The following is a 15,798-nucleotide window of genomic DNA, read 5'->3' as shown; positions in this document are numbered from 1 at the left end:
GATTTTTTGCTGGTGTAAGCTGGTTAATGCTGGTCAGATGCTGGTGTTACTGGTGGACCAGCATGGCAATGCTGGTCAAGCTTGTGGACCAGCATAGGATTTTATTAGACCACCATGGGATACTCGTGGACCAACATGGAATGTTGGTGGACCAGCACAGGATGTTGATGGACCAGCACGGGATACTGGTGGACCAGTACGGGATGCTGGTGGATCAGCATGGGGCTACTACTCAGTCGTTCCCCTGGAAACAGTCTGTAAACATATTGGCTAGCCGTATGACCCACCCATGGACTTTAAAACAAACTCATAATTTGTAAACATTATAACGAAATTTTGAAATACATATGCTATGAATAAGAGAGCAAGTGGGGTCTTTTTCAAATTTAAGAATATGATCTTTAATAGTTTTATACGAAGAGTACCATCACAACATGTTAATGTTAATGTTTTTTTTGGTTGTTTTTTTAAACAGTGTGGGGGGAATCAAATTCTTGACTTTTCCATACTTTCCACACTTGCGCAGGAACCCTGAATATAACATTATGGCAAATTTATTTAAAACAAAACCTGAAATATCATACGGACACCTTATTCAGACACTAGATTGCCACAGTTGAACATTAGGTCAGATTTCTTTCTTTCAGATTGATCAAGACTATGTGAGAATATGCACATTAAAGTACTACACAAAATACGCTGCTAATTCAGCCATTTTGTCTTTAGGCTTTTTTGGAGGGCCACGGCGTCCTCTGCCTCGCCCATGTCCTCGTCTTGCACCTCCACCTCGATGCATGGGGTGCCTCATTGTAGCATGTTTAAGTGCCACAAGGTCCTGGAAGACTGAATCACAGAAAACACAGCCGGTGTGTTGGGTCTCACTGGCAGGTAGTGGGGTGCGAGCTTTATTGAAGTCTACTGTGACCAGCAAGGCATCACATGCATTGCAATTCTCCTGAGCAACCTACGGAATTAAAAAAACACAGGCTTAATTTAGTATCATGGTCTAACTTACACTTTGCACCAGATCCACTCATGGGCCTTCTCGACCAGTCATTAGTAAGAGTGACAAGTAAAACAGTTAAACCTCATTTATTGTGGAGGTTACGTTCCAGAAAACCCCTTCAATAAATGAAATACGCAAGGTAGCGACCAATTATAAATTAAACTATTGCATAAATTTATGAGTTACATATACGCAATTCAGGTGGCATGGTGACCGACTGGTTAGCACATTTGCCTCACATTTCTGAGGACCTGGGTTAAAATTTGGCCACGCCTGTGTGGAGTTTGCACATTCTCCCCGTGCCTGCGTGGGTTTTCTCCAGGTACACCAGTTTCCTCCCACATCCCGAAAACATGCATGGTAGGTTAATTGGGAACTCTGAATTGCCCGTAGGTGTGAATGGTTTGTTTAGATGTGCCCTGCGATTGGCTGGGGACCAGTTCAGGGCGTACCCCGCCTCTCACTAAAAGTCAACTTTGATAGGCTCCAGCACCCCCGCGACCCAAGTGAGGATAAGTGGGATGGGAAATGAATGAATGAATATATGCAATTCAATGTCAATAAGTTAAGAGTGGTACAGGTATTTTATGTGCCCGCTTGAGGCCACCATCCACACAGTCGACACAAGCACGTTTATTAAAGGCAGGTGTGGTGTGCGTGAGTATTGTGAACAACCCATGCAGACATGGTGTGAACAGGCTATTTCCTGCTTTAAGTATTGGGACCATTCCTCACACTGGCAATGTAGTCAGTAGTCATTATGGGAACCCAGAATTCATTGCAGTGATGTTTTTATTGCAGTACTGTCGTAGAAAATCTAGCTACACGCTGCTTTTTACTTGCATTTGTTCCTGTCTATATTGTTATGGGTGTGTGCATGTTCTAAGGTTGGTATTTGGGAATTTATTTAATAAAACTTTGACTGTGGCTTTTGTTTTAAATAGGCTTTACACAATCAGGATTTCTGGGGCCGATCACCGACTTTAAAAAAAAACGATAACCGATCCGATCACACGATGGAGCAATGTGTCTATTTAAATTACTTGTTCATTTACTGTATATAATGCAGCCCTATGGGGGGCACAAGTCAGTGCAAACCGTAGGCCGGTCCCAAGCCCGGATAAATGCAGAGGGTTGCATCAGGAAGGGCATCCGGCTTAAAACTTTGCCAAACAAATATGAGCGTTCATCCAAAAAATTCCATACCGGATCGGTCGTGGCCCGGGTTAACAACGTCCGCCACCGGCACCGTCAACCTGCTGGGGCGCCGTTGGAAATTCAGCTACTGTGGGTCGAAGTCAAAGAAGAAGAAGAGGTGGAAAGCGGGTTCTTCGGCAGAAAGAGAAGAGGAAAGCACAGAGCCTAGAACTGAATGTGGGGGCTATGAATGTTGGGACTATGACAGGAAAATCTCGGGACTTGGTTGACATGATGATTAGGGGAAAGGTTGATATATTGTGTTTCCAGGAGACCAGGTGGAAAGGCAATAAGGCTAGAAGTTTAGGGGCAGGGTTTAAATTATTTTACCATGGTGTAGATGGGAAGAGAAATTGAGTAATCTGAAGGAGGTTACCAACTGTAAGGTAGTGGTAGGGGAGATGTTGGTGTGTAAAATGACTCTGGTGGTGGGGAGGAAGATTAGAAAGACAAAGGCAGAGAAGAGAACCATGTGGTGGAAGCTGAGACAGGACGAGTGTTTTGTAGCTTTTCGGGAAGAGGTGAGACAGGCTCTCGGTGGACGGGAGGAGCTTCCAGAAGACTGGACCACTGCAGCCAAGGTGATCAGAGAGGCAGGCAGGAGAGTACTTGGTGTATCTTCTGGCAGGAAAGGAGAGAAGGAGACTTGGTGGTGGAACCTCACAGTACAGGAAATCATACAAGGAAAAAGGTTCGCTAAGAAGAAGTGGGACACTGAGAGGACCGAGGAGAGGCGAAAGGAATACATTGAGATGCGACACAGGGCAAATGTAGACGTGGCAAAGGTCAAACAAGAGGCATATGATGACATGTATGGCAGGTTGGGCACTACAGAAGGAGAAAATGCTCTATACAGGTTGGCCAGACAGAGGGATAGAGATGGGAAGGATGTGCAGCAGGTTTGGGTGATTAAGGATAGAGATGGAAATATGTTGACTGGTGCTAGTAGTGTGCTAGCTAGATGGAAAGAATACTTCGAGGAGTTGATGAATGAGGAAAATGAGAGAGAAGGAAGAGTAGAAGAGGCAAGTGTGGTGGAGAAAGAGGATGAAAAATGGAAAGGCAGTTGTTCCTGATGGCATTCCTGTGGAGGTATGGAAACATCTAGGAGAGGTGGCTGTGGAGTTTTTGACCAGCTTGTTCAATAGAATTCTAGTGCGTGAGAAGATGCCTGAGGAATGGAGGAAAAGTGTAATGGTGCCCATTTTTAAGAACAAAGGTGATGCTGTGGCAACTATAGAGGAATAAACTTGACGAGCCACACAATTAAGTTATGGGAAAGAGTAGTGGAGGCTAGACTCAGGACAGAAGTGAGTATTTGCGAGCAACAGTATGGTTTTTCATGCCTAGAAAGAGTACTACAGATGCCTTATTTGCCTTGAGGATGTTGATGGAAAAGTCCAGAGAAGGTCAGAAGGAGCTACATTGTGTCTTTGTAGATCTAGAGAAAGCCTATGACAGAGTACCCAGAGAGGAACTGTGGGACTGCGGTCTGGAGTGGCAGAGAAGTATTTTAGAATAATACAGGACATGTACGAGGGCAGCAGAACAGCGGTGAGGTGTGCTGTAGGTGTGACAGACGAATTTCAGGTGGACGTGGGACTGCATCAGGGATCAGCCCTGAGCCCCTTCCTTTTTGCAGTGGTGATGGATAGGCTGACAGATGAGGTTAGACTGGAAACCCGTGGACCATGATGTTTGCAGATGACATTGTGATCTGCAATGAAAGCAGGAAGCAGCTGGAGGAACAGTTAGAAAGATGGAGGCATGCACTGGAAAGAAGAGGAATGAAGATTAGCCGAAGTAAAACAGAATATATGTGTATGAATAAGAGGGGTGGTGGGCGAAGAGTGAGGCTACAGGGAGAAGAGATAGCAAGGGTGGAGGACTTTAAATACTTGGGGTCAACCGTCCAGAGCAATGGTGAGTGTGGTCAGGAAGTGAAGAAACGGGTCCAAGCAAGTTGGAACGGGTGGAGGAAGGTGTCAAGTGTGTTATGTGACAGAAGAGTCTCTGCTAGGATGAAGGGCAAAGTTTATAAAAGAGTGGTGAGGCCAGCCATGATGGACGGATTATAGACAGGGGCACTGAAGAGACAACAGGAAGCAGAATTGGAGGTGGCGGAAATGAAGATGTTGAGGTTCGCTCTCGGAGTGACCAGGTTGGATAAAATTAGAAATGAGCTCATCAGAGGGACAGCCAAGGTTCGATGTTTTGGAGACAAAGTTAGAGAGAGCAGACTCCGATGGTTTGGACACGTCCAGAGGAGAAATAGTGAGTATATTGGGAGGAGGATGATGAGGATGAAAAGGATGACACAATGTGGCGCCCCCTAACGGGACAAGGTTTTACGAGGTTGTAAAAAATAAAGCTCTTGTGAAAAATTTTAGTTCTTAGGTTTGATATGAATATACTGGTTAAAATGTGTGAGAAATTCATAGTAAAGTTTATAAACAGTAAAAAGTTCATACAATTCAAATGCAAAGAGAAGTTCAGACGATTTCATCCAAAAAACAACTATAGTTAGATCCTTCATTTAAAACCATGCAAACCTTTTTAACCCTACCCCCTAAAAGAATCGGAATCGAGGATCGTTTGGAACAGGAATCGAAAGGAAGAAACAAAATTGGAACCAGAAACGTCAGAATTCAAACGATGCCCAACCCTAGTCTAGGGCTCAGCTTTGGCGTGCTGTTGTTGTTCAAGTGACCAACACAACCAGGTTGATTGGTTGACCTGCAGAATTAGCAGTATGGAAATGGCAGTGACGCTTTGAAAATTGTACATGGGTGGCAGAGGCAGTCATTCAAGCCTCGGATGTCTCTGTTTTGCACCCAAAAAGTCAACCCATGACCCACAATGACTGGATCAGTCATTGTGGGTCACCAAACAGGTGTTTGATGAGCATTCCTCAACTTTCTCAGTCTTTACATTGGAACATTAAATATCTTGTCTTTGTAGTGTATTCAATTAAATATAGGTTGAACATGATTTGCAAATCATTGTATACAGTTTTTATTTATGTTTAACACAACGGCCCAATTTCATTGGAATTGTATATCAGTTTCTGTGTGTGTACCAACGAAGTCATTTCGCACATTCAATAAGCCGTGGTTCACTGAAAGTCAAGCAACTTCGCCAGGCTAAAGAGGACCCCTATCGAAGTGGGCAAACCGAGAAAACAGGTCTGTGGATGATGCAGTCAACATGGGACTGCATTTCATCCTAGAACACCTTGATGGTGCGGGGGACCTATGTGAGGATCCTGTTCAGCTCTGCATTCAACACCATCATCCCCGAACTCCTCTCCTCCAAGCTTCTTCAGCTCAGTGTCACGCCTGCCATCTGCCAGTGGATTTATACCTTTCTGACGGGAAGGACACAGGCAGGTGAGGCTGGGAGACACCACCTCATCTACACACACCACCACCACCGGGGCGCCCCAAGGCTGTGTTCTCTCTCCGCTGTTCTTCTCTCTCTACACAAACGACTGCATCCTCAACGCACCCGGCTGTCAAAACTCCTGAAATTGGCAGACGACACCACAGTAAATGGCGTGACGTCATCGTCAGAGACGGTGATGAGTCTGTGTATCGACAGGAAGTGGAGTGGCCAGAGCTGTGGTGCGCCGACACAACCCGGAGCTGAACACGCTCAAGACTGTAGAGATGATTGAGTACTTTAGGAAGCATCCTTCGCCACAGCTGCCGCTGATGCTGTCCAACTGCCCTGTGTCAACTGTCAAGACCTTCAAATTCCTGGGAATTAGAGCAGCAGAGGATGTACTTCCTGCGGCTTCTGTGGAAGCACGGTCTGCCACAGGAGCTGTTGAGGCAGTTCTACACAGCAGTCATCGAATCAGTCCTGTATTCATCCATCACAGTCTGGTTTGGTGCTGCCACAAAAAAAGGACAAACTCCGACTGCAACGGGCAATCGAAACTGCTGAAAAGTTTTTGTTAGTTCCCCCCTACCCACCTTTGAGGACTTGCACACTGCCAGAACTAAGACAAGAGCATGCAAAACACTCTCAGACCCTCCACATCCAAGTCACCACCTCTTCCAGCTCCTTCCCTCAGGTAGGCGCTATCGAACAATGCAAACTAAAACAAGCAGGCATTCCAACAGCTTCTTCCCTTTTGCCACTAACTTCTTCAACAGTTAATTTACAATTCCATTATAACATGCTTCCAATTTTGACTTGAGATTATAGTCACATCTCTGTTGGACCAATTGTACGTTATTCGTGCACGCACTGTAATAGTCCACTTGCATATTTGTTGTTGACCAATACTGGCCACTCATGTGCTTGAGAAGTATCTGCACCATTTGCACAATTGACATTGTTCCAGATTATCGCACTACTAGTCACTTTAAACTGCATACATTATTTTGAAGTCTGCGACATTTGCAGAATGGTCACTACACCAGACTATTGTTCTATTTGTCATTTCAAACTGCTCGAAATTGCTAGAGGACTCGACATAATTTTTCACAATTGTCAAAAAAAATAGATTTAAAAAAATGTATCGGCATTACCACATTACAGGTAACCTTTTATTGCTCGGGGACTGTGTTTTTATGTCTCAAATGTATTGTCTGTTAATTGACCGTCTGTTGTCGTACTAGAGCAGTTCCAACGACCAGAGAAAAATGTCTTGTGTGTTTTCGACAAACTTGGCAAAGAAAGACGATTCTGATTCTAAATATCAGACAAATATAACCCAAGAGAACTTAAAATGCCATTTTAAATGGTGATTTCATTAATTCAGGAAAAAAATATATATTCAAAGATACCTGACCCTGTGTGAAAACGTAGTGGCCCCCTAAACCTAGTAGGTGGTTGGGCCATCCTCAGCAAGAACTATTGAAATTAAGTGTTTTCTATAACTGGCAACGAGTCTCACATCTCTGTGGAGATATTTTGGCCCATTCATCCTTGCAGAATTGTTTGAATTGAGCAAAAATTGAGGGTTTTGGAGCATGAACGGCCTTTTTAAGGTCATGCCGCTGCATTTCAATTGGATTCAAGTCTGGACTTTGACTAGGCCACTCCAAAACCTTTTTTTTTTTTTTTTTTAAAGCCATACAGAAGTTGACTTAGCGGTGTGTTTTAGATCCCTTATCCTGCTGCAGAACCCAACTCCGCTTCAGTTTGATGTCACAAACATGGGTGAACATCCTGCAGTATTTTCTGTTAAAGAGCAGAATTCATGGTTCCATCAATCACAGTGTAGCTGATACGCCTGTGGCCCGGTTGTCATGGCAACCCCAAGAACTAATAAACTGTTGCATTCCTGCCTCCTGAACTTCAACCAGCCAGATTGTTTTGCCAAGACACAGGAAACCTGCTTTATATCATCTGACGCCATAAAACTGATTGCAAGTCTCCTCATGACTGGCACAGCATGGTTGAGAGGGGGAAGTATGTGATTGATGACTGTTGAACAATGGAACATGAACACCCGGGGGGCGGAATTTGTTTCTTCTGAATATGCCATTGTGCTTGATATCATCCTGTAAAAACTGATCGTTCCAAGAACATTAGTTTAGAGCCGACGCGAGATTTGTAACAATTCTTGCCCCTCACCCCCTTTCCTTTGTTCGAACCACACAGTTCGGACCAGCGCGAAGCCCGGGATGGTGACTCGGCTTCCTGGCCTCTACTTGTTCACCGCCAGGCAACGAGAGAGGCTGCTAATAAAAGTACAAGTTACACTTCCATCCAAGCGTGAGCTCTCCGATTTAACAGCGGGTCATGAAAAAGGCAGGAAGAGAAACGGTCGTATTCTCCCACAGAACACGTGAAGAACAACTTATGTTTTCTTTTTCCGCCTGTTTTTCCCTTTTTTTCATCCTTTTTCCTCCCGAGATGCTCTGAGACAGACCATCCCCCATCCCCAGGACCAACTGCTATATATATATATATAAAAGAAAAATCCAGAAAATCACATCTGATTTTTAAATAATTTATTAGCAAATTATAATATAAAATAATTCAGTTTTGGATCAATAACAAAAGTTCATCTCAATACCTTGTGATACACATTGTTGGCAATGACAGAGGTCAAGCGTTTTCTGTAAGTCTTCAGAAGGTTTTCACACACTGTTGCTGGTATTTTGGCCCTTTCCTCCATGCAGATCTCCTCTAGAGCAGTAATGTTTTAGGGCTGTCGCTGGGCAACACAGAATTTCAACTCCCTCCAAAGGTTTTCTATGGGGTTGAGATCTGGAGACTGGCTAGGTCACTCCAGGACCTTGAAATGCTTCTTACAAAGCCACTCCTTTGTTGCCAGGGCGGTGTGTTTGAGATCATTGTCATGGTGAAAGACCCAGCCACATTTCATCTTCAATGCCCTTGCTGATGGAAGGAGGTTTTCACTCAAAATCTCACGATACATGGCCCCATTCATTCTTTCCTTTCCACGGATCAGTCGTCCTGGTGCCTTTGCAGAAAAATAGTCCCAAAGCATGATGTTTCCACCTCCATGTTTCACAGTAGGTATGGTGTTCTTTGGATGCAACTCAGCATTTTTTCTTCTCCAAAGAGGGATTTTACCAAAAAGTTCTATTTTGGTTTCATCTGACCATATGACATTCTCCCAATCCTCTTCTGGATCATCCAAATGCTCTCTAGCAAACTTCAAACGGGCCTGGACTTGTACTGGCTTAAGCAGGGGGGACACACATCTGGCACTTCAAAATTTGAGTGTTACTGATGGTACCCTTTGTTACTTTGGTCCCAGCTCTCTTCACTAGGTCCCCCCGTGTGGTTCTGAGATTTTTGTTCACTGTTCTTGTGATCATTTTGACCCCACGGGGTGAGATCTTGCGTGGAGCCCCAGATCGAGGGAGATTATCTGTGGTCTTGTATGTCTTCTATTTTCTAATAATTGCTCCCACTGTACCCTCCCTGAGCCGTCACCTTATCGTGGAGGAGGGGTTTGTGTGTCCCAATGATCCTAGGAGCAAAGTTGTCTGGGGCTTTATGCCCCTGGCAGGGTCACCCATGACAAACAGGTCTTAGGTGAGGGACCTCACCTTATGATAACGACAAACAACGGACTTGGTTTTCCCTTGCCCGGATGACAAATGCTCGCCTTCGAGCCCCACCACCAGGTGGGGCTCGAAGGCGAGCACCTGATGGCCGGGCACAGCCCGAAAGTGTAACGTGGGTCACCCTTCCCATGGGCTCACCACCTGTGGGAGCGGCCATTGGGGTCGGGTGCAGTGTGAGCTGGGCGGTGGCCGAAGGCGGGGAACTTGGCGACCCTATCCCTGGCTGGCTCTAGGGACATGGAATGTCACCTCTCTGGCAGGGAAGGAGCCCGAGCTGGTGTGTGAGGTCGAGAAGTTCCAACTAGATATAGTCGGACTCGCCTCCACACAAAGCTTGGGCTCTGGTACCAGTCTTCTCGAGAGGGGTTGGACTCTCTTCCACTCTGGAGTTCCCCATGGTGAGAGGCGCTGAGCAGGTGTGGGTATAATTATTTCCCCCCAGCTTGGCGCCTGTACGTTGGGGTTCACCCTGGTGGACGAGAGGGTAGCCTCCCCCCGCCTTCGGGTAGGGAGATGGGTCCTGACTGTTGTTTGTCCCTATGCACCAAACAGCAGTTCAGAGTACCCACCCTTTTTGGAGTCCTTGGAGGGGGTGCTGGAGAGCGCTCCCGCTGGGGCTTCCATCGTTCTGCTGGGGGACTTCAATGCTCACGTGGGCAATGACATTGAGACTTGGAGGGGCATGATTGGGAGGAACGGCCCCCCGATCAGAACCCGAGCGGTGTTCTGTTATTGGACTTCTGTACTCGTTACGGATTGTCCATAACGAACACCATGTTCAAGCATAAGGGTGTCCACACGTGCACTTGGCACCACGCCACCCTAGGTCGTGGTTGTGGTCGTGTCATCGAACTTGCGGCCGCATGTCTTGGACACTCGGGTGAAAAGAGGGGCGGAGCTATCAACTGATCACCACCTGGTGGTGAGTTGGTGTCGATGGTGGGGGAAGATGCCGGTCCGACGTGGCAGGCCCAAACGTATTGTGAGGGTCTGCTGGGAACATCTGGCAGAATCCCCTGTCAGGAGTTTCAACTCCCACCTCCGAGAGAACTTTGCTCATGTTCCGGGGGAGGCGGGGGACATTGAGTCAGAGTGGACCATGTTCCGTTCCATTGCTGAGGCGGCCGACCGGAGCTGTGGCCGTAAGGTGGTTGGGTGCCTGTCGTGGCGGCAATCCCCGAACCTGTTGGTGGACACCAACGGTGAGGGATGTCGTCAAGCTGAAGGAGTCATATTGGTGCCTTTTTGGCCTGTGGACTCCTGAGGTAGCTGATAGGTACCGGCTGGCCAAGCGGAATGCAGCTCTGTTGGTCGCTGAAGCAAAAACTATGGCATGGGAGGAGTTCGGTGAGGCCCTGGAGAAAGACTTCCGGACGGCTTCGAGGAAATTCTGGTCCACCATCCAGCGTCTCAGGAGAGAAAAGCAGGGCACCACCAACACTGTGTATAGTGGGGATGGGGCGCTGCTGACCTCGACTCGGGACGTTGGGAGTCGGTGGGGAGAATACTTCAAAGACCTCCTCAATTCCACCGACACGCCTTCCGATGAGGAAGCAGAGTGTGGGTTCTCTGAGGTGGGCTCTCCTATCTCTGGGTTTGAGGTCACCGAGGTAGTTAAAAAGCTCCTCGGTGGCAAGGGGGTGGATGAGATTCGCCCGGAGTTCCTAAAGGCTCTGGATGTTGTGGGGCTGCCCTGGTTGACACGCCTCTGCAACATTGCGTGGACATCGGGGACAGTGCCTCTGGATTGGCAGACTGGGGTGGTGGTCCCCCTTTTTAAGAAGGGGGACCGGTGGGTGTGTTTCAACTAGAGGGGAAGTTGAATCTCAGATTCAGGAGGAGCAGTATGGTTTTCGTCCTGGCCGTGGAACAGTGGACCAGCTCTACACCTTCGGCAGGGTGCTCGAGGGTGCATGGGAGTTCGCCCAACCAGTCTACATGTGTTTTGTGGACTTGGAGAAGGCGTTCGACCGTGTCCCTCGGGGAGTCCTGTGGAGGGTGCTTCTGGAGTATGAGGTACCAAACCCCCTGATATGGGCTGTTCGATCCCCGTATGACCGGAGTCAGAGTTTGGTCCACATATCCGGCAGTAAGTCGGACTCGTTCCCGGTGAGAGTTGGACTCTGCCAAGGCTGCCCTTTGTCACAGATTCTGTTCATAATTTTTATGGACAGAATTTCAATGCGCAGCCAAGGCGTAGAGGGGGTCCGGTTTGGTGGCCTCAGTAATGCATCTCTCCTTTTTGCATCTCTGTTGGCTTCATCCAGCCGTGACCTCCAACTCTCACTGGAGCAGTTCGCAGCAGAGTGTGAAGCGGCTGGGATGAGAATCAGCACCTCCAAATCTGAGACCATGGTCCTCAGTCAGAAAAGGATGTCCTCTCCAGGTCGGGGATGAGATCCTGCCCCAAGTGGAGGAGTTTAAGTATCTTGGGGTCTTGTTCACGAGTGAGGGAAGAAGGGAACGGGAGATCGACTGGCAGATCGGTTCAGCGTCTGCAGTGATGCGGACTTTGTATCGGTCCGTTGTGGTAAAGAAGGAGCTAAGCCGAAAGGCGAAGCTCTCATTTTACCGGTCGATCTATGTTCCTACCGTCACCAATGGTCACGAACTGTGGGTAGTGACTGAAAGAACAAGATCCGGGATACAAGCGGCCGAAATGAGTTTCCTCCGCAGGTTGTCCAGGCTCTCCCTTAGCGATAGGGCGAGAAGCTCGGTCATCCGGGGGGAATCTCAGAGTAGAGTCGCTGCTCCTCCACATCAAGAGGAGCCAGATGAGGTGGCTGGGGGATCTCATTCGGATGCCTCCCGGACGCCTCCCTGGTGAGGTGTTACGGGCATGTCCCACTGGGAGGAGACCCCGGGGACGACCCTAGGACACGCTGGAGAGACTACATCCTTCGGCTGGCCTGGGAACGGCCTCGGGATCCCCTCGGAAGAGCTGGATGAAGTGGCTGGAGAGAGAGAAGTCTGGGCGTCCTTGCTAAAGCTACTGCGCCCGCGACCCGACCCGGATAAGCGGTAGAAGATGGATGGATGGATGGATGTTCCCACAGTTGATTTCTTCACACCAAGCTGCTTACCTATTGCAGATTCAGTCTTCCCAGCCTGGTGTCGAGCTACAATTTTGTTTCTGGTGTCCTTTGACCCGTCTTTGGTCTTAGCCATTGTGGAGTTTGGCGATATCGTTATCGGGCAAAATCCAAGGCTGCAATATCGGTATCGGATCGAAAGTGAAAAAGTTGGATCGGGACATCGCAACTAATTTAATGTCTTTTCTAAAAAGAGAGTGAAAAGTGTGACAAAATTATTGCTGCTTGGGGGATTTTGATGAAAACATTTCACAAACATGTTTTTAAGACAATTGGTGAGCTATTTTAAATTGTGAGAAAAATTTCACGTCTTCCTTAAGCGAAGACTAAAAGCTAAGCGTTTCCAAGCTAAGTAAGAAGCTTACAGTGACGACTCTTGCCATATACAACCCACGCACAGCACTTTGAGATTGTGTTAAGAAAAGGTTTGTATTATAACCCATCCATCTTCTGAACTGTATTATTATTGCATGTAATGGAGAATATAAGAACAAAAAACAGAATTTACAGGACAAGATAACAGGACCATTTATATATTACCTGTACTCGATGTGCATGTTCAAAGAAATGAACTACTACGTTGCATCTATTACATGACATCTTCCATTTTGGCCCAGAGGTTGGATCCAGCACCAAAACTCCACTGTCACACTCCACACACTGACCAATACCCAAAGAGTTGAGGGAGTGCTGACAGGAAGGATGGGTACATTCATTGCATCCCACATCTAGGAGAATGGGGTAGGAATACAGAAAATAACATGAATTTGAGACTGTTTCAAGTATATAATAGTGTATGTAACACATTTAAAATTAACCCCGAAAGCACACATTAATTGACAAAGAAGAAAATTAAGGAAATTTTTGTGATAATTATAGTAAGTTTTAGTTTTGTAAACATAAAATGTAGTTTCAGTTATCGTTTTTTTTTTTTTTTTTTAAACATTTTCATTTTTTTTTTTCCCCTCCTTGAGCAGTCACCTTGTCGTGGTGGAGGGGTTTGTGTGTCCCAGTGATCCTAGGAGCTAATTTGTCTGGGGCTTTATGCCCCTGGCAGGGTCACCCATGACAAACAGGTCCTAGGTGAGGGACCAGACAAAGCACGGCCCAAAGACCCCTAATGATCACGACAAACAATGGACTTCGTTTTCCCTTGCCCAGACGCGGGTCACCGGGGCCCCCCACTGGAGCCAGGCCTGGTGGTGGGGCTCGAAGGCGAGCACCTGGTGGCCGGGCCTGCACCCATGGGGACCGGCCGGGCACAGCCCGAAAGGGTAACGTGGGTCCCCCTTCCCATGGGATCACCACCTGTGGGAGGGGCCATAGGGGTCGGGTGCAGTGTGAGCTGGGCGGTGGCCGAAGGCGGGGACCTTGGCGATCCGATCCCCGGCTACAGAAGCTGGCTCTAGGGACGTGGAATGTCACCTCTCTGGCAGGAAAGGAGCCCGAGCTGGTGTGTGAGGTCGAGAAGTTCCGACTAGATATAGTCGGACTCACCTCCACACACAGCTTGGGCTCTGGTACCAGTCCTCTCGAGAGGGTTGGACTTCCACTCTGGAGTTGCCCACGGTGAGAGGCGCCGAGCAGGTGTGGGTATACTTATTGTCCCCCGGCTCGGCACCTGTACGTTGGGGTTCACCCCGGTGGACGAGAGGGTAGCCTCCCTCCGCCTTCGGGTGGGGGGACGGGTCCTGACTGTTGTTTGTGCCTATGCACCAAACAGCAGTTCAGAGTACCCACCCTTTTTGGAGTCCTTGGGGGACCGGAGGGTGTGTTCCAACTACAGGGGGATCACACTGCTCAGCCTCCCTGGTAAGGTCTATTCAGGGGTGCTGGAGAGGAGGGTCCGTCGGGAAGTCGAATCTCAGATTCAGGAGGAGCAGTGTGGTTTTCGTCCTGGCCGTGGAACAGTGGACCAGCTCTACACCCTCGGCAGGGTCCTCGAGGGTGCATGGGAGTTCGCCCAACCAGTCTACATGTGTTTTGTGGACTTGGAGAAGGCGTTCGACCGTGTCCCTCGGGGAGTCCTGTGGAGGGTCCTTCAGGAGTATGGGGTACCGAACCCCCTGATACGGGCTGTTCGGTCACTGTACGACCGGAGTCAGAGTTTGGTCCGCATATCCGGCAGTAAGTCGGACTCGTTCCCGGTGAGGGTTGGACTCCGCTAAGGCTGCCCTTTGTCGCCGATTCTGTTCATAACTTTTATGGACAGAATTTCTAGGCGCACCCGAGGCGTAGAGGGGGTCCGGTTTGGTGGCCTCAGTATTGCATCTCTGCTTTTTGCTGATGATGTGGTTCTGTTGGCTTCATCAAACAGTGAGCTCCAACTCTCACTGGAGCAGTTCGCAGCCGAGTGTGAAGCGGCTGGAATGAGAATCAGCACCTCCAAATCTGAGACCATGGTCCTCAGTCGGAAAAGGGTGGCATGCCCTCTCCGGGTCGGGGATGAGATCCTGCCCCAAGTGGAGGAGTTCAAGTATCTTGGGGTCTTGTTCACGAGTGAGGGAATAATGGAACGGGAGATCGACAGACGGATCGGTGCAGCGTCTGCAGTGATGCAGGACTTTGTATCGGTCCGTTGTGGTAAAGAAGGAGCTAAGCCGAAAGGCGAAGCTCTCAATTTACCGGTCGATCTTCGTTCCTACCCTCACCTATGGTCACGAGCTGTGGGTCGTGACCGAAAGAACGAGATCCCGGATACAAGCGGCCGAAATGAGTTTCCTCCGCAGGGTGTCCGGGCTCTCCCTTAGAGATAGGGTGAGAAGCTCGGTCATCCGGGAGGATCTCAGAGTAGAGCCGCTGCTCCTCCGCATTGAGAGGAGCCAGATGAGGTGGCTTGGGCATCTGATTCGGATGCCTCCCGGACGCCTCCCTGGTGAGGTGTTCCGGGCAGATCCCACCGGGAGGAGACCCCGGGGACGACCCAGGACACGCTGGAGAGACTACGTCCTTCGGCTGGCCTGGAAGAGCTGGATGAAGTGGCTGGGGAGAGGAAAGTCTGGGCGTCCCTGCTAAAGCTACTGCACCCGCGACCCGACCCGGATAAGCGGTAGAAAATGGATGGATGGATGGATTTTCATTTTTATTTTATTTCATTAACTCAAATGTTTTTGGGTTTTTTTTCATTTTAGATTGAGTTATTTCGTTAGTTTCGTTTACTATAACAACCATGTCCCAGAGACAGTTGATGGAACATCCATCCATTTTCTGAGCCGCTTCTCCTCACTAGGGTCGCGGGCGTGCTGGAGCCTATCCCAGCTGTCATCGGGCAGGAGGCGGGGTACACCCTGAACTGGTTGCCAGCCAATCGCAGGGCACATACAAACAGACAACCATTCGCACACACATGCACACCTACGGGCAATTTAGAGTCTCCACTTTATGCATGTTTTTGGGATTTGGGAGGAAACCGGAGTGCCCGGAGAAAACCCACGCAGGCACGGGG

The 15,798-nt window shown here is 48.4% G+C and overlaps 1 protein-coding gene across 2 annotated transcripts in view; it reads right to left on the bottom strand.

The window, feature by feature from the left end:
- Window positions 1–427: 427 nt before the first annotated feature.
- The window catches only part of top3b (DNA topoisomerase III beta), a 95,132-nt gene continuing 79,761 nt past the window's right edge, over window positions 428–15,798 (bottom strand). For both annotated transcript variants that reach the window (XM_061673139.1, XM_061673140.1), the window contains 2 exons: window positions 12,894–13,081; window positions 428–964 (listed from right to left, as the gene is read on the bottom strand). In XM_061673139.1, the coding sequence (XP_061529123.1) occupies window positions 686–964; window positions 12,894–13,081 (467 nt within the window). In that variant the 3' untranslated portion in view covers window positions 428–685. The remainder of the gene's footprint in view (window positions 965–12,893; window positions 13,082–15,798) is intronic.

This window comes from Phycodurus eques, chromosome 3, assembly GCF_024500275.1.
Source record: "Phycodurus eques isolate BA_2022a chromosome 3, UOR_Pequ_1.1, whole genome shotgun sequence".
Classification (NCBI taxonomy): domain Eukaryota; kingdom Metazoa; phylum Chordata; class Actinopteri; order Syngnathiformes; family Syngnathidae; genus Phycodurus; species Phycodurus eques.
The sequence above is the reverse complement of the archived record's forward strand: the minus strand, read 5'-3'. Positions and strand labels throughout refer to the sequence as shown.